Source organism: Galdieria sulphuraria (assembly GCF_000341285.1).
Source record: "Galdieria sulphuraria unplaced genomic scaffold scaf_13, whole genome shotgun sequence".
Lineage (NCBI taxonomy): Eukaryota > Rhodophyta > Bangiophyceae > Galdieriales > Galdieriaceae > Galdieria > Galdieria sulphuraria.
The window spans coordinates 7,890-30,662 of record NW_005178462.1 but is presented as its reverse complement, the minus strand read 5'-3'; the positions used below and the strand labels follow the sequence as shown (position 1 = coordinate 30,662).

Sequence of the window (22,773 nt, the reverse complement as noted above, 5' to 3'; positions counted from 1 at the left end):
GAGGCATTTCATATCTCATTTGGAGATTGTGTTGCCAGTCATGATGACAACAACTGCTTTTGTGAACCATTGGATCCCAAAGCTTTTCAAGGAATCCTTTCAAAGAACAAAACTGTGTCCATCTATCAACGTCAAAAGAAAAGGATTCATGAACAAACGCACGTTGGCAACTTTCGATCAAGCTATCACTAGTTCGCAGCTCAAGGTAACCTGGTTAGAAAGCGTACGAGACAGTTTATTTGAATGGGTTTATTTTTAATGGCAATCTATTAGCAGTGGACTTTTCTAGGAACGAAAGGAAAGTGTGATGGTGTTGTGGATAACAAAGGCAGACTCGTGTTGGAGTTTACTCCTGTTGAAGACAGTTTATGTTATAAAGTTCATTATGGACGTTTAGAGCTTCCTTGTTCGTGGCAAACTTCTTCAAAGTATTTAGGGTTTTCGACTTTTTGTTGTTGTGTATATTTCTGTGTTGGTTAGGAGCCACATATGTATCGACAATTGGAAACCAGAAGTTGTTTATCGAGTGCAAATATTTACAATGAAACGGGATGTTACCTCAGAACAACTCATATTTCAAGGAAAACTTTTGTTGAAGCATTCAACAACAACAGTGGCACCGAAAGGCAAGTTTCTCTTTCTTGGCCTCCATTTTTGACAAATGTACTTCAAGTCTCTCTTCAGGATGCCTCGATGTTGGAGATTCGGGTTGGCAAGATACTATCTTGTAAGAAGCATCCAAACGCCGATACACTTCTTGTTGAAGAAATAGATATTGGAGAAGATAATCCTAGAACTATTGTATCGGGACTGGTCAAACATTATGAACCAGAGCAGCTCGTATCAAGGAAAGTCCTTGTCTTGTGCAACCTCAAAGCAAAGAAGATGAGAGGCATAGAAAGTAAAGGCATGTTGCTTTGTGGTTCAACGAAAGATAAAAGCAAAGTGGAGCCTCTTTCACCTCCAGAACATACCCAAGTGTAGGTATTCCTATTTGTGTTTCTAGATGTAGACTTTACACTATATTTTAGTGGAGAGTTGGTTTACTTTGATGGTGTTGAAATGAAACCTACCGAATCAGGCAAACAAGCAACTCAGTCTTTCGAAAGAATTGTTGATTTTCTCAAAACAGATTCTAAAGGAGTTGCATTATTGGAGGTATGTATGTGAAATATTTCGATTAGGATCTAATACGGTTTGAAAACGGACAATAGAGTCGATCTTTGTTGACCAGTCAAGGACCTTGCTTTTGTTCTATAACCAACGGTAATGTTTCCTGATTAAAATGGAATCAATGAGTACCTAGCTGTGCAATGAAAGTTTCCCAAACTTCATGAGGAACTCCAATCTGCCATAGTCTCATCCAAAGCTGTTGCAAGTGAGGAATCGGTAAGGCTGTGAATAGAGCGAATACAACTAGGAACTGCTGTCAAGGCTGCACCATACGCACCCGCAACGCCAAACGTAGTCACAGATAGTATTCCTGCCCAACGAGGAACCATACTTAGTCTGTCAATGTCTAGTCCTTCAGTGAATATTATAATCACCTGATAGGCAATTCAGTCTACTTACNAGCTCTAGCAAAGGCACATAGACTAAGCACAGTACCAAAACCTGCAGCAGCTCGAATACCAGCTGATGTTGCACAGTCTAGAATGGCATCTTTCTCATCAGGGCGAAGGTCTTCCCACTGAAAAGTTTGACCTCGCGCAGTATAGACTGGTCTTCTTACTCTTCTAGGCGAACTTTCCGTAGTTTCTGAGGACTTCGACATCTCTCATTTGTTGAGAGGCTTTTGAGGGGGGAATGGATGACAACCAAGTCATATCCAAGAATGAACTTCAAAGACTAGCAGATGATACACAACTAGAAGAGGAAGTAGTAGAGGTACTTGCAACGATATTCACAAATACAATCTTTTCATATTTTTACTAGTTTCTACAAGAACACGCAGAGACCTTTGTGGAAAGCGTCACCGACTTTGCTTGTACCTTAGCGAAACATCGGAATAGTAACAAGTTAGAAAGTTGTGATATTCAATTAGCTTTGGGTTAGTTTATTGGTTCTTTTCTTACAGTACTTGCAAGTTGAAATGTGTTTCAGAACAGTTATGGGGAATGAGAGTACCTTGTATAGGACAAACAGTTCCTACTTTAAGGAAACCCTCCATTTTACCTGCTCATACTTATCGAATGCAAGTTATTGATAGCGAACAAAACTTAAAAGGAGAAAGAAGGTCGTCTTCTGGTGGCCGAGTATCTGGGAAGATAAAAAAGGCAGACCCTAAGGCCAATAAACCAAATAAGAAGGGAGAAATCAAAGCTTGTAAGAAGGAAGCAAACTCTGAGCAAGTGACTTGATTTGTCATTCGCCTAGTAAGTCGCTGAAACTGCAGAATACTTATTCAAAACTACAAATTGCGAAACTTTACATTCTTTGGAATATGACTGATACTATCGGATATATTGGTAGAGATAAATATGTGATGGCCTTACAAGAAATAAACTCTGTAGTTTTCTACATTTGTAAACAGATGAAAAGTTGCTGTTCTCATAGAACAAACCAATGAATAGCATCGAACTATGATATAAAGTAGTTCTCAGAAATATTTCACGAATGGATTCACACAACTTCCAACTGCTCAATTCTTCACATTATATTCCCATGTTAAAAGTCAAGAAGTATCGAGAGCTGGAAGATATGGGTTCAAAATTTCTCAAATATTCAACAATATTTCCTGTATGTTTTTGAATTCTTCCACTATCTCCACCGTATATAGTTAATCGACCCATTCGTCTTCCATAAAGTAATCGGCTGCAAAATGCAACAATGGATCATCCCTGAAGTAACTTTGCAAAAGACTATTAAGGATAGTCAGTCCAATAATATCAGAAAACTATCCAAAATACTCACCGTGTATCTAAACATACTGAGCCTTGTCCCAAGTTGTGAACATAATCTCGCCATCTCTTTAAAGTCTCCTACAAATAGCGTTAGGATTGGGAAGTTGAACAGTAAATTCATACCTTGACAGTCAAACGTTCCATGTATACCAGCTTTCTCAAAAGGTTCACGCTAGCGATTCTTCCATATATATCCAGATTCGCCTCTTGCAACTCCCTTTCAAAGCAAAAGTCATGGACAACAGCAGCATCTCTCAAAGCGTCAACGACTGAAGAATATGTTTTATCTTCGAGCAAACCACGGCAGCGAAAGAATTCTTCTTCTTCTTCTTCTTCTGAAGATACACTTGCAGCGTCGTTTGCTATTTCAACCGTATCACTTGATCGATCACTATCTTCGATATACCAGGCGTCCAACACTGGGTCAAGTTCGGAAGCATTTTGCAACTCTTCCTGCAGTTGTTTATCTAATTCTTGTTCTGGAAATATTTCTGGATAAATGAATATTTCAGTTTCCTCTTGTTCAAGTGGACGTATAAAAACTTCTTGTGCTTGCTGTTTCTTTTCTTGCTGCATCGACGTATTCCTACACCGAGAATGCCTTGAAGCAACCGGTCTTAATTGATTGATTGGGAAGAAAGTGAATACAGCTGTTTTGAACGTTTCGGAACCGAGTAGGACAGAAAAACTTTAAGATGGACGGCTTTCAAGAAATTGTTTCCCCTTTCTCCAGCTTTATGGTCGACTCCTATCGTCTGGTTCGACGTTGTACGAAGCCCGACCGTCGAGGTAAGGGAGTGGTTGAGACGACGTGAGTGTTACTTAACCTTTCTAGAATTCCTCAAGATTGCCGGCGCAACTGCTGTTGGATTTTTGGTGATGGGCTTTATTGGCTTTTTTGTACGCTTAATACATATACCCGTGAACAACATTCTATTGAGCTGAATGGGCCCAGCGTCAATGGTTTCTTTTGCCATGTGACATCAGTAATAAACTATCACCGTTTCTTGTCTATCTAGTCCTTTTACTATTCGAATCTGTGGGACTTAGAAAAAACAATGCGAATATCCTTTGGCATTCAAATACGACACCGGAAAATTTTCATATGCGTCCCAAAACCTCTGAAAGAAGCTCGTTCTATTGTGCCACCAATTGGTATAGGAACGATTGTTATAGTGTAAAATAGCACAACGCCGATGAGAACAAGAAATAGGCATCTCGTTGGCTGACAAGAATTTTGCAAACCAAGTATAATAGCTATACACACGTTTGTGTGATGGTTCAATGTGTCATTATGAAGAGACAAACTTACCAGTTCCATTCACAACCAATATTCGTTACCTTCTCCGGTATCGATTTGGCAACCAAGTTGAAAATATCTTGATCTGCCGAAATTGCAGTCCAGCCTGGAAAGTCTTCTAATATTTTATTTGTGGATGATGCAACCACATTTATCCAATTTTCCTGTCGCATCTTGCGAGGTCTCATGAGTAAAGTTCCTGACATGCAATGAAGTGTTCCATTCTCAGGAAATATTTCTCTCCACAAGGGGTAAAGCCAAGAATTATCTCGTGACATACAAGGCATCCCAAGATGTACCGATTGTCTCGTAAGTCTCCATCGATGCCATAGTTCCAGAACATCCCTTAAAATGATCATATCAGTGTCCAAAACCAACAAATTATCACTCTGAAGAAACGAAGGAAGAAGTAGTTTCCAAAGAGCTTCTTTTCCATGATAATGAACCGCAGTACGCATTTTCCCTCCAGTCAAGCTATGAAACTGGTCTAGGGCCTTTGAAAGTTTTGAAGATTCGATGTCGTATATATTCCAAACGGCACACGCAGAGTTCCACAACGTATACCAATTTTTGGCAGCATTCAAACCCTTTTTATCGCTAATCAGATGAAAATGAAACTTCACGTTTGGAGATGATGACATAACTAAGGATGAAATCATTCTCTTCATATTAAGAATATCATTTTCTCCAATAGAAACGATAGCTACATCTATTCTGGTTATTTCATAAGGACTCTCCAGTTGAGTTTTTAATTCAAAGGATTGTTTGAGTAGCTGAATAGCTAATGATATACTGCTCAAGAAAATATATGTCAGAAACAATTTCAAGGCAAGGTTGAATAGGCGACCGTTAGTATGATGCTTCTTGATAAAGTTGAACAGTGAATGTTGTATAGCTTTTGATTGAAACAGAAAGCTCCGATACTTTGTTTGGAAAGCATTCATATCCACAATGACAAAACAACTAAAATTTAAAAAGGAATGCAGTCATTGTCATAGCATTTTTCTTCGACATTTTTCTTTTAAGATTGCTCGTTTCTATAAGTGATGATGAGGTTGCGCAATGGAATCAGTTTCTCTACAATGCAATAAAGCTATTTTGAGGAGAGATGTCTTAGTTTCTCGTTGTTGGCTTCTTTAAAAATCTTCTCCAAATTTGGGAGTACAGAAGCAAGCGAAATTCTTTATAGGTTTCCATTGAAACAAAAATGTATCGAGAAAAAGAGCAAAGCAATCTATTGTACTAGGCAGAACATATTGATATTGGTTTTATTGCAAAGTATTCTCCACTATCAGTTCTACTTTTACTACAACTTCGTCTTAATTTTTGAAGAGAAACCTTCCTCTTCTTGTTTTACACCATGTTCTACTCAATCACAGTTCACTGAGATGGTTGGAAATCCAACTTTTTTTCTCGTCGTTGTAACTTTTTAGAAACGTGTCTAGATAGTTTCTTTCACTAGTATACCAGTATTATCTGCAATTTAAATCAAAACAATGCTATTCACTTTAAACTTGAAACAGTTCACACGGATATTTTGAGAACAGAACCATTTCAGTTAGGTGTCAGAGAAAGGCAATTCTCCTGACTCAACATTTGGCAATCTTAGCATAGCAACTAAAAACAACGTAGGAAAATGCTCCTGATAAACTACTACATCTATATGCTCCAGAGGCATCCATATACCAGGCAAAAGATTGCTTTTAAAGAAAATTTTCAAATGAAACGTTCAAAGATAATTCGGGGCCAGAGACACGACTACGTGAGGTTCGGGGAGATTATCAAACTCCCCCATTGATTGGCCATATTGCTCGATCATTGCTTGTTGGAGGCGGTAATGGAAAGCTATTCTTTTATCAACACCTTTAGATGTCAAGCAACATGGAACTATCAGAAAATTAACCAACGCAACAAGGATGTTTCTCAGAAACCAAAATATCCCTTATCTATTTTGTCAAAAGCTTCACCTACCCTTCGAAGTCTATTTCAGCTGAAGTATAGGATGGAAGAAAGAAATCCTGTAGACAATGTGTTCTTCCCAGAACTTTTCAACTCTAGCCTAAAATTTTGTCGACGCTGTGGAAAGGCCTTCATAACAGTGAGTAACTTTCACTTGTAGTGAATAGTGGTTGAATGGTTGTCTAGTCTTGTCCGGGTTTGCATAGTTCATCGGCAAAGAGGAAAACTAGTATGTATTCGATAAACTTTCTGTCCACAGATATTGTAGCTAGTGCGCGAGATAGACATTATTTGATGCATAACCGATTGTAAAGATTATATTTCAATGCTTTTTGCGTATCGTAACTCTTTTTTATGTTTCACTTTCACTGTGCTCATCACACTAACATTTGAAAATACTACCTTCATTTCTTTGAAGTTGAAGCTTCGCAAGGAATTTTTTATATCAAATATATTGAGATAGGATGGAAAGTTTCTTACTCGTATGGAACCTTCCCTTTTTGTCACCCAAAATAAACTGTCACCATTGTGTCGATGGGTCATAAACAGTTGGTATGGATACAAAAGCTCGTCGACGCTTATATCAAAGGAGACTGCAAGTATGAATTTTCGAGCCAACAATAGTGTGAATCAGAGTTCCATCAAACTAAGTTTGCAAAGTGTTCGGTTCCAAACTTATTTCAAGCCGATAGTGTGCATATGACTCTTGTCTTTCGTGACAAAAGATTAGTTACCATTTTTACCAACAGAAGAAACGCCAGACTCGTCTTGAATCAGACTTGAATAACTTCTTCTTACAACTGCAGTTGATTCTAGGTATGGAGGAGATTTTTACATATACTTATACCCTTTACTATTGCAATAATTTCCAGCTTCTTACAGGAAACTGTTAAAGAATGGAAGTGAAGGACTGTTCCACAGCTGTCAGGGAAAACCAATTGGTTGCCAATCTTTCCTCCAACTTGCCTTATTTGCAGATTTTTTCATGTCATTTATTACAAACCCAAGTATTTTCAGTGGCCTTAAACTGTCAAATGCTCAGAGAAAAGTCAAATCTGACCTAGAATGTATAAGAAAATCGAAACTATTCCAAAGAAAACGGATAGTTCCTGAGAGGAGAAGGTTGGGACTTGTCGCCTGTGGGACTGAAGAAGATCGCACTCATCAACGTTCCCAGTGGGGAGGTGAAGACTCAGACTATTTCGGAAGGGATCCACGAAAGGAAACAGAGTTCTGGATGGAGCACGCAAAGGAAGTGTTGGAAAGCAAGGAGGTTGCCGATGCTGTAGAAGCACATAAAAAGAGTGGAAGTTCAAATCTGACTGAGGAACAGAAGGCCTGGTTAGAGTTTGCAAGAAGCATTACGCCTAAACCTGAAGACGAAGAATAAGAAGGTTATAACTCTGAATTGATAAGGGAAGTGGGATGAGTCTATTAAAAGCTGTAAATTGGTATTTTCTAATACTGCAAAGAGAATTGGGTAACAAGTTGGGTTCAGCTTGATAAAATGTATCGTCGTTGTTTCGTTTGCTTGATTATTTTTTCACGTACTACAACAAACAACTATTCCATTCTTTTCTTGTTGCGCAAGTAAGTGGCTGCAAGTTCGAAACGTTCCATACGAACGTTCAACAGAGCGTTGATCTTTGGAAGAAGATATTGGTGAGTAACTGTCCCACTTAAATTCTGATGAGCCACCGAAAGACCACTCAGCGCATAGCATGTATGATACAAATCTCTTGGCTTGCCAGGTTTATCGCGGAAACCACCGCCACGACACTGGCAATATCGCAACAAATAGCGTTCCAAGTCTTCTCCCGAAAACCTGAATGATGTATTACGCTTCTGATACTTTCTTGTCCAAAATTCTAATAACGTTAGAAGGCCACCTTGCCAAAATGAGTAACAACTATCCACTAACTTATTCACACGACCTTGGAAGCCTCCTTCTAACGGGAGTTGCCTATTTATAACCCAAAACTGTAACTTCTTGATATCCAATGAATGAGGCACACACTTGGATTCAGTCTGTTGCCAGTATTCATCCAAAATACAAAGTGCTGCAAACCCACAATAAGAATAGCCACCATGACCTTCATTAAAAGGTTCTCCTCCTAAGCCGCCATCAAAACTCTTGATGATGTCAAACCAAATAAAAATAAAAGAAGTAAAGACTAACCTGAAGGCGGGATATGTACGTGGAGCAGTTCTCAACAAGCTCAGAAGTTAACAAACCACATATGTGTGCCACGGCTAGAGCACAATAAAGACCACGTACATCAGATTCGCCTAGTTCAGTAACACGAAAACTACCGTCACTATTCTTCAAAGTGAGCAACCACATATAAAGTTTATCTAAGTGAATGACATCAAAAGCTTCTGGTGTTCCCAATATGCAAAGAGCACAAACAGCAGCGTATGTTGTCGCAAGATGGGCTACTTGACCATAACCACCTCCAAACCCGCCATTAGGAGATTGACAACGACTTAAGTGCTCTAGAATGCCAATCTTTTCTTCTTCTGTAGGCTCATCTTCCAATAGATCTAGAGCATGTAAAATCCAGTAACACAGCCATGGTTGACTGGCATCTAACGCTTGGTATGAAGTAGGCAGTTGCTTCAACGATTGATGAAGATATTCTTTGTGTTCTTCTTTGTTCAGCCTGGGAAGAAACATCACTCAGAGGCTATCCAACGGATAGTCAAAACGAAACAAACCTGTCCTCGCCCCGCAGAGGTTCCTGTTCTATCTTTAAAATGCTTCGCTCTACTTGTCTCTGTACAAGGTAAGTTTCGGTAGGATATGTTTGCTCGTTTTGCAAATAAAGACTTTTCAAGTCGCGAAACATCTTTGCAGACTTCGTAACTCAACACTGTTGAAATTCATCCATTCTGTTGAAAAGTTAATGATGTACTCGAGATTCTCATTTCTGGAAAATGGAAGCAAATGACGAAGCTTGTGCTTTTTTAACGTCATGATAAGCTACAAAGAATTCGAAAAGTTTTTCGGCTGAGCATTGTTTGGTCCTTTTGTGTAACTTAAGTCGAAAACAAACTCTCAAGTCATCAGCACCCTTGTTAAAAGAGTTTTGCTTCCCAGCACCTATGGAAGTAAGTGGAAAGTGTAAGATTGAGTCAGTTTCGCTCGGATTGTCAGTACTTCATCAATTGAATTGTGTAACAAACCACTCTCGAAGGAGACATCTCTGGGTTGCCACCAGTATTCGAAGGAGATCCTTCAGGTCAACTGTTTCATGGCATACGCTGTATGATAACTTTTGAAGTTCACAGGCACTTGAAGAATAGCAAATAACAAATTTTTTATAAGATGAGCCTGTAGAAATGACTCTGGCCCAACCATACACACAATAAGCTTAAGAGCAAACAACAAACATAACTAAGATATATTGACGTTGGCTTGTTGATTAATTTCAACCTTATCATAGTTTCCAGAACCTTGCTTGGTAGTGGGAGTCGATGTTGTGGTTGGCACCTTGGGAGAAGGAGTTGGCGTCTGTTTGGGCACACTAGAAGTTGGAGTTGGTGTCGGAGAACTTGAAACTTCTTTCAAAGTTAGCTGCGCACTGATAAGGGCCCCATCATTACTATCAGTGCCCTGAAAGCATACACCACTTTCAATAGCTCCCTCACAAGTCGAACATGTGCTATCTTCACAAATCTGTCCAGCCAAAGAACTACCATCCGGCAAGATCTGAACCCACACCTCGTTCTCTAACCCAACACAATTGACAGAGCTTTGGTTAGATAAGGTTTCACTTGGAGCTCCTGAACAATTTGTATTTTGAAACCAATAAGATACTTCTACTTCATATAGAGTAGCATTTATAACTTGTGCCATCATCAAGAAACATAAGAGAGATATGAGAAATGATTTCATTAGTAGATGCTTAGCCTGCACGGAACGAACTCGCAGCCTCAATGAACAGAAAACAGAATAATGAATACGCTTTTCGAGAATATCCCTGGACTTTTATAGACTTAACTGTGCGAATATTTCAACAAATCGCAAACCGATTAACTAAGTCCTCTTAGCTAATGAAAAAGCGCAGGGGCATGACAAATGATTTTGAATTGTTTTCATGTCTTCGCAAGCTGGTCTGATATCATTATGCTCTCTTCTATGATAAATGACTTGCCTCTAGTTCCGTATGGCCTAAAACTTATTTGGGAATACTATTGGTTTCTCTTTGTCCCTATAAAGCCCCCTCCTCAAACCAGCTTTAGTGAAGCGTTTGCAACGGAAACTGTAGCGTAATGGATTGAGAATATGCTCATTTTTAGTTGTTTAGAGGGATACTTTCTTCTCACATAGTTAGTATTGTGTTTTATAAGTATTGATTCTGAGGACACAAAGTTGATGTAATTTAGATAAATAGAAATCACAGCATGGCTCCTCGAAAATATAGAAACCTATTCGCCTTCAAGAGAGTCTTCCTGGTATATGTTTCTGCCTTCATTTTTTCCAACATTTTATACTTGTAAAAAGATTAATCACCCCTAGCCTTAGTTTGATGAGCTCGTACAAGATACAAGTTTGGTGATTTCATAAGAAACTGCCATTGCAATAAACTCGTTCCTTCTATTTCACTAAATGCTTTAAAACATTCGTTGTACAATTTTTTCTCATCAGTACATTCTTAAGCATCAGCATTTCCAAAAATGTCAAAGAAGCGAATCGTACTTCCTATTTTCGGGAAAGGATTATCTGTTTGAAACTTTGAACACAGTCAGATAGCAAAGAATGTCTTGCTAGACGGGAGCATCGGGATTCAGAACATTCAAAGAAATAAACGTGGGGCGCTATCTAAAGATGAAGGTTCAGTTCTCTCTGTTCCAAGCGAAAAATGGCAATCGTTTTGAATGCTATAGAAAGTATTTGCAACGTATCCAGAGAGAACAAAAGTGAGGGCTATCACGTTCTTTTCATATGCTCTAAAGACAAAAGGACTAGTAAAATCTTGTATAAAACCTTTTAAGCATTACACCAAAAGTTGTTTCAAGTCCTGTTCTACAGATGAGCTAGTAAGGACTTCTTTAAGGCTAGTCCGAATAAACAATCGTACCCAAAGCAAACAATTTTGAATTTGAAAAATTTGATTGCCATACATGTCCTCGAGCCCTCCAATTGTAAGGTATCTGCAGTTTGAAAACGAGGACTCTGAGACAGAAATACACGACTCAAAAAATAATGAAAACCTAAATACAACTAATTCCGAGCGAATAAAAGTTTTCCTGAGGCTGCGCCCCTTTACCGTGGATGAAATAGCTAGAGGAGAAAAAAGCGCAGTTCTTCAAGTGAAGGAAAATAGAATATCCATAAGACCGCGCAACAGAACCTATATGTCTTCTGAGGTATTAACAATTTTTGAATAAAACTTTAAAGCAACACTTATACTAAGCCAGGTTCAAACAGCAAATGAGGCCACATTCGAGTTTGACGAAATCTTTCAAGATACTATACCTCAAAGCGCAGTGTTCAAAAAGGTTGCGATTCCGTTTATTAGAAAACTTTTCAGTGGTCAAAACTCAATGATTTTGGCATATGGTATAACGAATGCCGGAAAAACACACACAATTTTGGTAAGCCCTGCTGCTTTGTTATGAAGTAGAGTTATAATTCTCATTGAAGGGAACTGAAGCAGAGCCCGGTCTGATTCCACGGTCAATCGACGCAATATTTTATTCACTAAAAGATAAGATCATACAAAGCCCAAGGAGGGATGAAAAGGAGAGCGCGAAGTATTTGATAGAATGTTGCAGAAGCGTTTTGTTCAATGCAAAAGATGAAAATTGGAACTCATTCACCGGTATGTTATCTGTAAAAACTCCAATTCCTTTGTTAAATTTGTTTTGCAGACAGCTTCTCTGATCCAGTGACAGGAGTTCCAGGTCTGTTCACTGACGAAAAGGAAAACAACATATCTCTCCTCTCTGGTAATGAATCTCTTCTATTCCAGGTTGCCGTCTCCTATTTTGAAATATATAATGATCGTTGTTACGATCTTTTCGACGTCGACACATTATTAGAAGCTCAAAAAATTCTAAAGCGTGGTCAGAAATCAACAACAAAGTATAGACGACAAGGGCTGAAACTGAAGGAAGTTCAGAATGGAAAGATTAAAATCGAAGGATTGCATGAGATTGAGGTAAGGTTTATCAAATGACAGAAACCTATCCGTATAATTCAATCATCTTCTGCAGGTTTCCAGCTCGAGTGAGGTTCACAGACTTCTTCAGTGTGGCCTTAAGAATAGACAGATTGCGGAAACTTTATGCAACCGTCATTCTTCTCGAAGCCACACCGTCTTTAATGTCAACTTGAAAGCCCTTCAAAAAGTCTCAAAGAAGGAATACCGTCTAGATTTTCAGTCTACCCTCTCTTTTGTTGATCTAGCTGGTTCAGAGAGAACAACGAAAACAAATGTTAGTGGTGAACGGCTGAAGGAGACGGCACAAATAAACAAGTCACTTATGAACCTTGGTCAGTGTTTGGAGGCGTTGCGGCGTAATCAAAGGCAAGCATGAGATATCTTTACTTGATTGTTTTTCATTAAGAAAATCAATAGGATCAGGGAATCGAAAGATGAGGAGAATCCAAAGAGGAAACTGCTTCTGGTTCCATATCGTCAGAGCAAACTGACACTACTCTTTCGAGATTTTCTACAAAACGGAAGTACTGTAATGATAGCGGCGTGTTCTCCTGCTTCTTCAGATGCCGATGAAACTATCCATGCGTTGAGGACAGCTTCGTTTGCCAAAGAGCTTAAGTATAGTCATATTCAGGTTTACGGAAATCCCAATTTGTTTTCGAACCAAACGAAGCACCTCAACGAACTGCGGCATACTACAACAGAGCGAAATCAGTCTGATGATGATACTGCAAAGTTGATGGTTAATGATGAGCGTTTTCAAGATTTTGATGAACTCTTATTAGAGATTGAGTCATTACGTGAAAGATTAGCCTTTGCAGAAAGCAGAGCTCTAATAATTGAGAGTGAGATCCGCGATGAAGTTGCGAGAGAAATGGAAGAAGCATTGCACAAAATGGAAAAGCAATTCCGAGTTAAGCTGGAAGAGGCTACTCAATTTCATGAAGAACGACTTGAGAAACGAGTCCATTTGATCACTACGACGGCCAGAAAGGAGTTAGGATATGGCGCTGCTCATCGTGCAGCCGAACATGCTATGTTGAATTATTACAAAGACAAGTGGGAGGCAGAGAGATCTCTTCATGAATTCGAACTGTCCCAGTTAAAGCAGAAACTGCGTGAAAGAAATTTAGAGAGAGACCAGTTAAAAGAACTTCTTTCAGACAGGACTACTACTAATGAAAAAGTTTCGCGGCAAAATGTGTTTACCCAAACTGAGGATTTTGCTGAGCCACAGAAACAAATCTCGAAAAAATTAGACAACAGAAATGAGTTGAGTAATTTATTAGAAAACTTTGTGGAAACCGTAAAGAGATTCACTCAGCATCTATTCGGTGAAGATACGTGGCAGCAAATTGAGAACAGTTACTTGGTCTCTATGATAGAGGAACTTGCACAAGAAGAATGTGAGATCGGACAAATTCGTATGATAGACTACTTGAACAGAATGTTTCAGTTTCTAAATGTTTCTGCAAAACAAGATATTATAAGGCGTCATGGTATTGATCCAACGAACCATGAAAGTTTGCCAGATATGAACCAAAATAAGCGTCGAAGAGAAAGAAGAAAGAAGCAAACGGAAATTAGCAACGAATCTTATCAAGTCAATACTAAAAATGACAGCATTGAAGCTACTGACTGTTCTGATGGCTTTGACAATAGTACATCTTTTCTATCAACAACGACACCTGACAAAGTAATAAAAAAGAGTCGCCGTTCGAGAAAGACAAAGAAGTAACCAGGATTTCAAACCAGTGCTCTTAATTGTCTTCTATGTATAGGTCACTTTCCGTAAAGGCTAGCTTCTTCTCTTTGCATCTTTTTCGCAAATCTTAAGTAAAGAACTTCACGGCCTCTTATTTCCTATCGAGGGCTTGTATCAATTTGTCATCATAAGCAAGATTTCTCATACTTGGAAAGAAAGATCAAGTTGCCGTTAATATCGAATACTTTTTGTAATTGCCATCATTTCTTCGAAGGATTTTGGCTTAAGTATCGACAAATACTCCAAAAATTTGGTATCTCACACTGCAACTGTTGAATAGTCCATTTAAAAAAGTCTAAAGGTCGTATTTAGACAACTGATTTTCTCTTGACAAAGATGCCTATATTATATATTTAATGGCAAGCCGTTATTTTGTCTACTAATGAGCCAAAACCATTTTTCTCATCGAAGTGATACGTTGCAAATCTTATTTTCATTAGTAAATGATAGATCATCCTTTTTCATCATTAACACTTTACTATACTGTCTAGTGACGCTTTTAACCTAACTCTTGGATGTCGAACATCGAAAATTTGTTTTTTGTCCTGAAAATTTCAAAAGTAGAAAAGAAATCAGACAGAAAGTTGCTTTGAGTCGATGAAACTGATGGCTTCCTCGATGAACCTTGTTTATGGAAAAAGAGATATTTTTGACACAAGTGAAACTTCATAACATGGTACGACTTTAGAGGTTGAAATTTTATCAATTTCCCAGGCGACCAGGCTTGAATTAGACGGATTGATGCCAGGTTCTTCAATGCTTTCGATGTAAATTTGGTTTTTCACTGACTGCCATTCTTCACATAATGCCTTCAAGGTCTTCAAATCCAGCAGTTTGGTTGCAGTCATTATTCCATGATGGTATTTTTCAATAATTTTACGGATGCATAATAGGAAAAATGGGTGAAAGGATACACCAGCGAATACATTATCCCCTTTTGAGTCATTATTCTGAAAGTTTTCAGATATTGCCAGCATGACACACTTGTTTTCTAGAATAGAATCTAAGTAGTGAGTACCGATCAGTTCATTTTCTACATAAACTCCACCATAAGCATACAGAAACAAGAATTTGTTGAGCTCCTCTCGGAGGTGGTCAGATGGCATACCGTCGTAGATATCCAAGAGCCAGGCAAAATTTCTTGTTAAGAGTTTCCTAGCGTCCTCTTTTGTCCACCAAGCGTATTTCCAATCTGAACCCAATGAGCCGTGGTAACTGCTAGAAGAAGTGTCGCTTCTATTTTGAACAGAGACACTTTTGTGAATTATTCTTGGTATGATAAAGTTGTCTCTCTTCCCTCTGAATCTGGAATATATCTTCTTCGAATTTCCAGTAAGCAGTAAGAGAAGCACAAAACACAAACATATCAAAGTGAATACACGACTGACAGTGTCTCGTCGTTTCGCCTTGTTATATCTTTCCATTCCAAACAATCCACCTAATTCAAATGTCAGGGCTCTTCTCGGGGGAGAATGGGAGTTTTCTGATACACGTGACCACTTCCTTATTTGCTCTTTTATAACTATTCATTCCATAACCAAAGGAAATTTCTATAAATACATGGTAAATTTCCAATTTCTGAGGTTCCTGCTTGCTTTATATGAGACAAAGACCTTCCAAAGCCATTGGTTTCGGTTTCAGTAGGATAAAAAGTTACTGCGTACTAACAAAATGCCTCAACGCAAGGACTTTATGAAAGACAAATTAATATTATTTTCATCATCTCAATAACATTCCATGATATCCTGGTTCATAGAGTTGCCATTCAGGCAAATCCTCGTTCCAAAGATACCTAGTGATTTTCCCAAGCTTTTCGCATAATTAGAATCAAATGACCGAAAAGTTTCTTCTTCCAAAACTGTCCTAGTTATAGTAAGCAAAAAGGACTAGAAAATAGAAATTATTACGAGATGCACATGTTACAGAAACCATTATCATTTAGAACAAAAGCTAGAAGAAGGAATAGCTGCTTCAGTTTGAGAAATAACTGTCGCTAAGAAACAGACTCATGGCAGGAATCCTTTCAGATGCAGATGAGGTGGCTGGCACTTCTAAAAGCTTTGGTCAGTAGCTTTTAAATGAATCTGCTCTTGAAGAATTCCATATCATTTTTAGAACGAATGGGGAGTAAGAAAATCAGCACAGTGGCACCAGCTGGTGTCATTTAGATTTCTGGAGACTTTTCAGAGCAGCTTTGTACTCATATCAATATGCATGGAATGCATTTGAAACCCTAAATAGTTCGTAAAACTTGTCTACGTTGCTCGCTTATGCACAAGAATTGGAGACTTTTCGACTTGTGCAACACTTGTTGCCGTCCAAGTTATTCCAATCGTGATCAATAGACTTTTAGAAGCTATGTCCATAAGTACGACTATTTTTTACACTTGATTGTATAAATGGAGCCATAGTTATAGATCACAAGGTTTTAGATTACTAGGAGATTTATCTTGTTAGAACCAAAAGATCCTTTGATTGTCCTACAACAGTCATCTCTATCAAAGTGTCTTCGTTTGAACGAAGATGAACTTCATTCAGAATGATAAATTCCTTTCATAATATAAGTAGCTGATTCAGAATCAAAAGTGACTCATAGCTGTGGCTTTTGTTAGAGTATTCAAATAAAGAATTGTCCCTGCTAGAAGATAGAATCGAATAAAATTTTGTTACACCAGCCCTTAAGGACAAGACATTGAGACTTTTTAAGCAAAGTTGATTTCTTATGTATGAAGCGTTTCAAGAAGTAAAGTGTCTAATGGCGAATGTATTATCTTCGCTCGGAGAGATTCGGTCTTCATTCAGAGTCAGTGCCTAAAAATAAATAGTTTTCCTGAAACAAAGTAAGAATATCCCAGAAAGATGTTCTTGTTTCAAGTCATGTTAAGCACCAACGAACTACCAAAGAAGAATCTGACTACTGGTTGTCTTTAAAAACAGAATTGCCTTTGTATAACTCCTACACTGTACGTGGCAAGAGAATTCCCAATTAAACTCTCGGTTGTCAACGTTTAACTGTCGTTTCCAAGCTGGACGTGTTCCTACAACCACCTGAACTATATTAAAACCCCAAACAGAAAATCAGTAGGGTTTTAAGGGACAATCACCTTAAACTGTGGATTTCTTGAACCATTTGAAGGCTTCATAGTTTACTACGCAAATACATTAAAGAAATATGGTTGTCCAAAATGAAAAGCAACCATTCCAGCTTTATCCCGTTTTCTCGAATACAATAACAGCAGCAGCCTCTTCTTCTAAATCGAACCTTTTTCTTTTTTTAAAACTTAAGAATATTTTCACTTTTGTGTTGCCTCTTGATGTTTTCTCCTGGACTAGTTTCTTATCCACATTCGATCTTCAACTTTCACCAAACAAACATGATTTGATGATAACGTTCAATCGTCGCTCCACTGAAGGATGAACTAAACTATGAAGACGGAAGATATCTAGAGAAGTCGATAAAAATACTCAATCGTTAAAAGTTCAATTGAGCTTAAATCTTGCCTTTTCCTTTACAAGTAGGAAAAACTTCGAACGAATACTGATTTTGGTTAGATCTTCGCTCAGCATATAAAGTTTGTTATAAGTCCAGAGTGCAGCAAAAAAAAGAGTTAGGGAGCTAGGCACAGCTCAAAGTGAAGTGGGCTGAAGGATTCTGAAGGTTGTAGCAGTCAATCCCTGCTGAAACAGTTACTGTGCCGTTGACAGAAAGAGGAAGGAAGAGAAACATTTGATCGTGTAAAGAAGCTAATTCGCCCATAGTTTTAGATGATCCTTCACAAGCCCGGTATGGGAAACTATTGCAAAGAACGCGCAACCTTTATAAGTATAGCTTCACAAGGTCTTTTATATTTTGGTAGTTCCCCGGCTGCTCTATCCCGGGGATGATGTTCTTGAGACAGACGGAAAAGAAACTTTATCCGAAAGGATAGCGCTGGAGAGCTTAGTTCGCCATTTGAAGAATCTCTGTTGTATTGGCTTGCTATGTCCTTTGCTGTTTCTTTATTTTGTTCATTTTTCTAAGCAACTTTACGGCAGCTCCATATTTTCAACTTCTCTATACAATGGCGAAGAATATTGCAATCGTTTTCTCTGTTGATGGTTTGAAGCGCTGATATCTCCTTCCACTCGCTCGAAAAACTTTTCCTGTCTGCTCCGTTTGTCTAAACCAACTTATAGTGACTTCCAGGCGTTGCTTACATATTCTTTCAAGTACCTTTAAGGACAATTTCCGGTATCTACGAAGCTTGTAAGAGACGTCTCGAAACGGAGAAATCAAGCCAAACAGGGTAAAGAAGGAGTTTAGCAATATTGGGTCGTTTCGCTTCTTTTCGGCTCTCTGACTGCAGCTTTTATAGGATGAAAAAACAACATTTCAGCTGTTCTGCTACCACTGTTTCTTTAAAATAACTTCCTGTACAACCAGCTTAAAGCTTGGATTTCTTGTGACTTTATCTTCTCGTCTACTGATATTACAACGGATTCCAGACGATCTGGTTTGAAGTATTCCCGAGACAATCCATATTATGGGTTATAAACCTTCCGTAACCTTTGACACTTCCAACGGTTTTGAAGTCTTTGGAAGATGCGACATAATCCAAACTTCGGCAACTGTCACTTCGATTGCTCGCACTTTTCGCTTCTTTCGTTGAAAGGCCGTTTTTCGGATACTTATTTACAAGTTCCACAATCTTCCCATAGAAAAAATAACCAACTACTTTGTAATCCTTGAAGTCTTGACGGAAAGTGTACAGTGTTGCGATATCACCTTTGGAGATGCCGCGTGATTACAAGCACCGAAATGCTTTTTTCCATATGATACTGAATAGTTACTTTGAAGAAAAGGGTGTTCTTAAGAGTTGGTGCCCGTTATGGTGTTCGAGTAATGAATAGATCCATGTCTTAAGTGTAAATCAAACAGTACATATTTAATGGAAGAACAACAAGTATCATGAAAACAAGACATTACGAATTACTAATATATGCTTCTTGTTGCAAATGTATTTTTTCTTGATTGTGGCATTCTTCTATACGTTGCCATTTCCTCAGAATATTTCTGTCTCAAGGCAACACCTTCTTTTCCACGGGTAGGACAGAAACTTTGTTGCACCTGCACGTGTCTTGGAGAGAGCATTGCTGGATCAATTGAATAGTATACAGACGAAGAGAATGATGAAACGCTTGCTTTCCCCTGAAGGCAGCTGTGATAAGCCTCCATACATTGACCATGTTATTTTTCTTAGAAGCTAGTTCTTCATCTGTTATTTGCATTCGAAGAGCCAATCGAGCTGCATATCTACGACGTAGTTCATTATACCGCGAATCTTCTCCAATCAATGATCTTCTGGAGTATTCTGGAACAAATATTATACAAATAGTCAATCCGACAAATGCTAAGCCAGCACTGAACCACATAGTTCCACGGACTCCTGAAACATTTTCAACTCTTCCTCCAAACAGTTTCCATATTTGCGGAAATATAGTTGTACCCACAATTCCGCCTATCTTTCCGAGAAAAGAGCAAAAACCAGACATAGTAGCGCGTACTCTGGTTGGAAAGGCTTCTGCAGGAATCAAATATACAGGAACGAAAATGAAATATTGAAAGGAATCTGAGAATGTTCCCAAATGATATAAGCTACGGGATGAGCCTTCAGTTCCAAAAAAAAAGCCTGCAGTAATCAGACCTGTGCCTCCTAACCACAACCATTCAAGTGCTTGTGTCTTCCTCCTACCTAAGCGATCTACTACGAAAGAAACCATATAGGGTACCTAATAGCCCATGCTACTCCTTCTGCAAGGGACAACCAGACAGCTTTGAACAAGGAGACTCCTAAAACGGATTGCAGAACAAGATTGCCAAAAGTTCCTCCTGAATAGTGTAGCCAATCGATAAGGAACCACATAGTAATACAGCCGATGCTCCTGAATGCAAAATGGCGTATAAAAAGAAAAAAATCTAAACCGTCGAAACGACTCTTGTGACAGTCTCTGTCTTGAAGATACATTTGTGAGTCTTTCATCGAGTGCGATAGATAAGAACGACAAGGACTGGAAGAGTTGTTACAGCGACTGAAACTCGTGTGACTACTTGATACTTGCAACCAGAAGACAAACCATCGACATAAGCATTGCGACAAGCTGTTGCAATAATGATGAGTTGTGGAATAAAAGGTGCGTAATTTCCAACTACTTCCATTCCCATCACCAGTCTGGTGACTCTTCCTCCTCTTTTGTTGGTATCAACTTCTTCACTATCTTCCATCACGTTTGGAACGTTACAAGTATACTCTCCTCCCATACCTAGGCCTCCAACGGCCAAGACCTATGCACATCATCCACAAGGCGCCATTCATGTCTGTACCATTGTAGGCTACTCCCATACTGTTTCCAAGAAGAACCAAGCAAGAGCAAGTAATGAGCCCTCTTTTCCTTCCGAAATAGTCTGCAATGAATCCAAACATGAGCAAACCAAAAATAACTCCGTAAAGCATGGATACACCAATTACCGTCTGTAGAAATACATCGGACTAAAAGCTAGGAAATAGGTCCGTATACATGGTGAGTAAATTGCCAGCCACGTCATACTTGTAACCATTTATAAAAAAACCTATAGCAGTGCCCAGGGCATTGTATTTGACATAGGAAGGTATGGACCTTGAAGAAGAACCCTTTTTCTCTTCATCTGCTTTAATGCTCGGTTCCTCTAACGAGGCTCTTTGGATAGCTGCTGAACCAATATTAACTACCGCAACGCTACCAGCACCAGTAATAGACATGATATGTACAGTGAGGTGAGAGAAGAGACGTTTGCTTCCTTTTATGACATATACTTTCCCATGTCTACATAGACGCCAACATTCTTTCATGGGACTCCCAACCAAAGTTAATTGTTCCAGAAGACTGTCCAATGTACAGCCACTGAAGTGAAACTATTCTGAATATATAATTGGCTACTGAAGTAGCGATCCTCTTATGCTCCATTGGAGTTTTCAGTTATCTAATAGACAAAGAGGCATAGTTAAACCGTTCTAAATCACAGTTTTTTGAAAACTTGTTGAAGGCGACCACTATCCGAAGAAGTAGATAAGGACAACATAATCTATGAAGAGATGAAAAGCTCCAGTCTACAAATCTTTTTTCTTACGAAACTCGCTTTTGCCAAGAATAGAAAAACATTAAAGACGAGCTTCCCGAGACTCATTGCTGGTTTATGAGACATAGAACGTTTTCATCTATTCACATTGAATACTCTCATAGATATCTTTTACAAGTTCAGGAAGAGATGGCTGCTTATTGTGGCATGCAACGTTGTTAGCTTTTATTGTGTGAAAACACAAGCGGTTTGTATAGTGTATTTGGAAAGGTGATGGTCATAGCTAGTGTTGTCGTTGATGATTTTTGAAAACTCATCTCATAACCAACAACTACAGTATAGTTCAAATATTAAGAATGATCAAAGAAACTAATTGCTGCAAGCAAATACAAGTCTGTTAGGTTATATCCCATACCTCTCATAAGCACAGGAAAGGCGTATGAGATTCAACTTATCTGTGCCTTTATACCACTAGTGTCCATTCGAGTTTGTTCGTAACTCCAGAACACTTTAGATAAGAAGCGTTCTTCATTCAGAATTGCTAAAGCATTGGCAAACCATGGAATAGCCAACACAATCGATCTAAAAGCCATCTTTCCTCCTCTTCCTTTTACGTTTGGGAGTGATGATCGCTTTCTTCTCACATGAAATGAAACATTTTCTTGGAACAAAACTCAACCTCAAAGTTCCTAGAATGATTGCTGTATATTTGGATAGAGTGATCCGTAAAACGTGTTTTTTCATTTCTTGTATGTCAGAAACCAACGCTATTACTTGAAATAGAAAGGGAAATAATACCTAAGACAGTGGCTATCATATGGTAACGAAAAGAGATGAGCGATAGTGCAGTCAAACAATTATGGATAAAATATGGAATAGGGGATAACCTTTGTATCATAAATAAGAATAAACCCTAAATAATACATTGCCGTTTTACCTAGAAAACAATGCCAGTTTCAACCTTGTTGAGCCATACAAGACATCTATTTCTATACTTGTTGATATTGTTCAAGTCTCTTTTGAGTCCATCAATATAAAATACCTTTGGCTGGTAAAAAGGATTCAAGGATAACCCTGCTGCCATCTCTATAGCAACTCTACCAAGAAAATAACCAAACGACAGTCAGGGAATGTAGTCAAAAGAAAATGAAAATAACAAAACGCACGGGTAAATGAAGTGACTTAAGCCACTGCAAATTATCTTTCATATCCAACCTATCATAATGTTCAGAATCTACAAGGCCTTTTCAAACTTTTAAGTTGCAGATTCCAGATATATAAAGGCTATGTCAAATGCAGGTTGGTTGGAACAACGAAAACTTTAATCATTGGAAAATTAGGGAGTTGAAGGATTTGAATCTTGTTCAACATCTGGACTATTTGTGTAAAGAACTACAACAACAAAGTAAAGCTGAAGTAGAAATTTAGGAAAAACAACGACATAATGGATTAAAAGGCAATGACGAAGGTGATAAAGTAGCAACTCTAGGCACTCATCAAAGGAGGCAAGTCGACATAATGTTTAAATGTTATATCTTTTGACGTGTCAACATACCAAGTAACCAATTCTTTCTACCAGAACG

The 22,773-nt window shown here is 38.5% G+C and overlaps 15 protein-coding genes across 16 annotated transcripts in view; 6 read left to right on the top strand and 9 right to left on the bottom strand.

Moving 5' to 3' along the window:
• The first annotated feature begins 2 nt into the window (after nucleotides 1–2).
• Nucleotides 3–1,487, top strand: Gasu_19350 (methionyl-tRNA synthetase). 2 transcript variants are annotated; one of them, XM_005707151.1, is made up of 6 exons: nucleotides 3–223; nucleotides 274–428; nucleotides 481–626; nucleotides 674–980; nucleotides 1,032–1,158; nucleotides 1,215–1,487. In XM_005707151.1, exons 1-6 carry the CDS (start codon nucleotides 41–43, stop codon nucleotides 1,278–1,280), a joined length of 984 nt encoding a protein of 327 aa, XP_005707208.1. In that variant the 5' UTR covers nucleotides 3–40; the 3' UTR covers nucleotides 1,281–1,487. The 2 variants fall into 2 exon arrangements, with proteins under 2 accessions (XP_005707208.1, XP_005707209.1); XM_005707152.1 differs by lacking the exon at nucleotides 1,215–1,487 and having other exon boundaries at nucleotides 1,032–1,197.
• On the bottom strand, nucleotides 1,202–1,792 carry Gasu_19340 (uncharacterized protein). The gene is made up of 2 exons (XM_005707150.1): nucleotides 1,573–1,792; nucleotides 1,202–1,525 (listed from the first exon to the last, which is right to left on the bottom strand). Exons 1-2 carry the CDS (start codon nucleotides 1,772–1,774, stop codon nucleotides 1,332–1,334), a joined length of 396 nt encoding a protein of 131 aa, XP_005707207.1. The 5' UTR covers nucleotides 1,775–1,792; the 3' UTR covers nucleotides 1,202–1,331.
• A 10-nt stretch (nucleotides 1,793–1,802) lies between these two features.
• Nucleotides 1,803–2,607, top strand: Gasu_19330 (transcription initiation factor TFIID subunit D1). Its single transcript, XM_005707149.1, has 3 exons — nucleotides 1,803–1,887; nucleotides 1,936–2,050; nucleotides 2,104–2,607. Exons 1-3 carry the CDS (start codon nucleotides 1,807–1,809, stop codon nucleotides 2,358–2,360), a joined length of 453 nt encoding a protein of 150 aa, XP_005707206.1. The 5' UTR covers nucleotides 1,803–1,806; the 3' UTR covers nucleotides 2,361–2,607.
• A 33-nt stretch (nucleotides 2,608–2,640) lies between these two features.
• On the bottom strand, nucleotides 2,641–3,502 carry Gasu_19320 (uncharacterized protein). Its single transcript, XM_005707148.1, has 3 exons — nucleotides 3,027–3,502; nucleotides 2,914–2,981; nucleotides 2,641–2,861 (listed from the first exon to the last, which is right to left on the bottom strand). The coding sequence occupies exons 1-3, from the start codon at nucleotides 3,477–3,479 to the stop codon at nucleotides 2,780–2,782; spliced, it is 603 nt and encodes a 200-aa protein (XP_005707205.1). The 5' UTR covers nucleotides 3,480–3,502; the 3' UTR covers nucleotides 2,641–2,779.
• A 10-nt stretch (nucleotides 3,503–3,512) lies between these two features.
• On the top strand, nucleotides 3,513–3,917 carry Gasu_19310 (protein transport protein SEC61 subunit gamma). The gene is made up of 2 exons (XM_005707147.1): nucleotides 3,513–3,692; nucleotides 3,739–3,917. Exons 1-2 carry the CDS (start codon nucleotides 3,599–3,601, stop codon nucleotides 3,846–3,848), a joined length of 204 nt encoding a protein of 67 aa, XP_005707204.1. The 5' UTR covers nucleotides 3,513–3,598; the 3' UTR covers nucleotides 3,849–3,917.
• Nucleotides 3,918–3,921: 4 nt separating this feature from the next.
• Gasu_19300 (glycosyltransferase-like protein LARGE) lies at nucleotides 3,922–5,172 on the bottom strand. The gene is made up of 2 exons (XM_005707146.1): nucleotides 4,216–5,172; nucleotides 3,922–4,160 (listed from the first exon to the last, which is right to left on the bottom strand). Exons 1-2 carry the CDS (start codon nucleotides 5,145–5,147, stop codon nucleotides 3,950–3,952), a joined length of 1,143 nt encoding a protein of 380 aa, XP_005707203.1. The 5' UTR covers nucleotides 5,148–5,172; the 3' UTR covers nucleotides 3,922–3,949.
• Nucleotides 5,173–5,992: 820 nt separating this feature from the next.
• Gasu_19290 (uncharacterized protein) lies at nucleotides 5,993–6,997 on the top strand. Its single transcript, XM_005707145.1, has 2 exons — nucleotides 5,993–6,301; nucleotides 6,349–6,997. Exons 1-2 carry the CDS (start codon nucleotides 6,041–6,043, stop codon nucleotides 6,472–6,474), a joined length of 387 nt encoding a protein of 128 aa, XP_005707202.1. The 5' UTR covers nucleotides 5,993–6,040; the 3' UTR covers nucleotides 6,475–6,997.
• A 15-nt stretch (nucleotides 6,998–7,012) lies between these two features.
• On the top strand, nucleotides 7,013–7,697 carry Gasu_19280 (uncharacterized protein). The gene has a single exon (XM_005707144.1). The coding sequence runs from the start codon at nucleotides 7,148–7,150 to the stop codon at nucleotides 7,550–7,552; it is 405 nt and encodes a 134-aa protein (XP_005707201.1). The 5' UTR covers nucleotides 7,013–7,147; the 3' UTR covers nucleotides 7,553–7,697.
• A 4-nt stretch (nucleotides 7,698–7,701) lies between these two features.
• Nucleotides 7,702–9,162, bottom strand: Gasu_19270 (protein farnesyltransferase subunit beta). The gene is made up of 3 exons (XM_005707143.1): nucleotides 8,881–9,162; nucleotides 8,342–8,825; nucleotides 7,702–8,295 (listed from the first exon to the last, which is right to left on the bottom strand). The coding sequence occupies exons 1-3, from the start codon at nucleotides 9,009–9,011 to the stop codon at nucleotides 7,726–7,728; spliced, it is 1,185 nt and encodes a 394-aa protein (XP_005707200.1). The 5' UTR covers nucleotides 9,012–9,162; the 3' UTR covers nucleotides 7,702–7,725.
• A 305-nt stretch (nucleotides 9,163–9,467) lies between these two features.
• On the bottom strand, nucleotides 9,468–10,202 carry Gasu_19260 (uncharacterized protein). Its single transcript, XM_005707142.1, has one exon. It carries the CDS (start codon nucleotides 10,058–10,060, stop codon nucleotides 9,560–9,562), a length of 501 nt encoding a protein of 166 aa, XP_005707199.1. The 5' UTR covers nucleotides 10,061–10,202; the 3' UTR covers nucleotides 9,468–9,559.
• Nucleotides 10,203–11,262: 1,060 nt separating this feature from the next.
• Gasu_19250 (kinesin family member) lies at nucleotides 11,263–14,188 on the top strand. The gene is made up of 6 exons (XM_005707141.1): nucleotides 11,263–11,535; nucleotides 11,587–11,763; nucleotides 11,813–11,990; nucleotides 12,040–12,329; nucleotides 12,385–12,698; nucleotides 12,750–14,188. Exons 1-6 carry the CDS (start codon nucleotides 11,290–11,292, stop codon nucleotides 14,068–14,070), a joined length of 2,526 nt encoding a protein of 841 aa, XP_005707198.1. The 5' UTR covers nucleotides 11,263–11,289; the 3' UTR covers nucleotides 14,071–14,188.
• A 23-nt stretch (nucleotides 14,189–14,211) lies between these two features.
• On the bottom strand, nucleotides 14,212–15,552 carry Gasu_19240 (surface protein Sur1-like protein). Its single transcript, XM_005707140.1, has one exon. The coding sequence runs from the start codon at nucleotides 15,519–15,521 to the stop codon at nucleotides 14,727–14,729; it is 795 nt and encodes a 264-aa protein (XP_005707197.1). The 5' UTR covers nucleotides 15,522–15,552; the 3' UTR covers nucleotides 14,212–14,726.
• A 2,977-nt stretch (nucleotides 15,553–18,529) lies between these two features.
• On the bottom strand, nucleotides 18,530–19,862 carry Gasu_19230 (MFS transporter, PHS family, inorganic phosphate transporter). The gene has a single exon (XM_005707139.1). The coding sequence runs from the start codon at nucleotides 19,855–19,857 to the stop codon at nucleotides 19,156–19,158; it is 702 nt and encodes a 233-aa protein (XP_005707196.1). The 5' UTR covers nucleotides 19,858–19,862; the 3' UTR covers nucleotides 18,530–19,155.
• A 9-nt stretch (nucleotides 19,863–19,871) lies between these two features.
• On the bottom strand, nucleotides 19,872–20,502 carry Gasu_19220 (MFS transporter, PHS family, inorganic phosphate transporter). The gene is made up of 2 exons (XM_005707138.1): nucleotides 20,459–20,502; nucleotides 19,872–20,403 (listed from the first exon to the last, which is right to left on the bottom strand). Exons 1-2 carry the CDS (start codon nucleotides 20,475–20,477, stop codon nucleotides 20,114–20,116), a joined length of 309 nt encoding a protein of 102 aa, XP_005707195.1. The 5' UTR covers nucleotides 20,478–20,502; the 3' UTR covers nucleotides 19,872–20,113.
• Nucleotides 20,503–22,101: 1,599 nt separating this feature from the next.
• Gasu_19210 (aldehyde dehydrogenase (NAD(P)+)) overlaps nucleotides 22,102–22,773 on the bottom strand; it is a 2,361-nt gene continuing 1,689 nt past the window's right edge. The window contains exon 3 of the mRNA XM_005707137.1: nucleotides 22,102–22,773. This exon is cut by the window's right edge and continues 748 nt beyond it. Within this exon, the coding sequence (XP_005707194.1) occupies nucleotides 22,763–22,773 (11 nt within the window). The 3' untranslated portion in view covers nucleotides 22,102–22,762.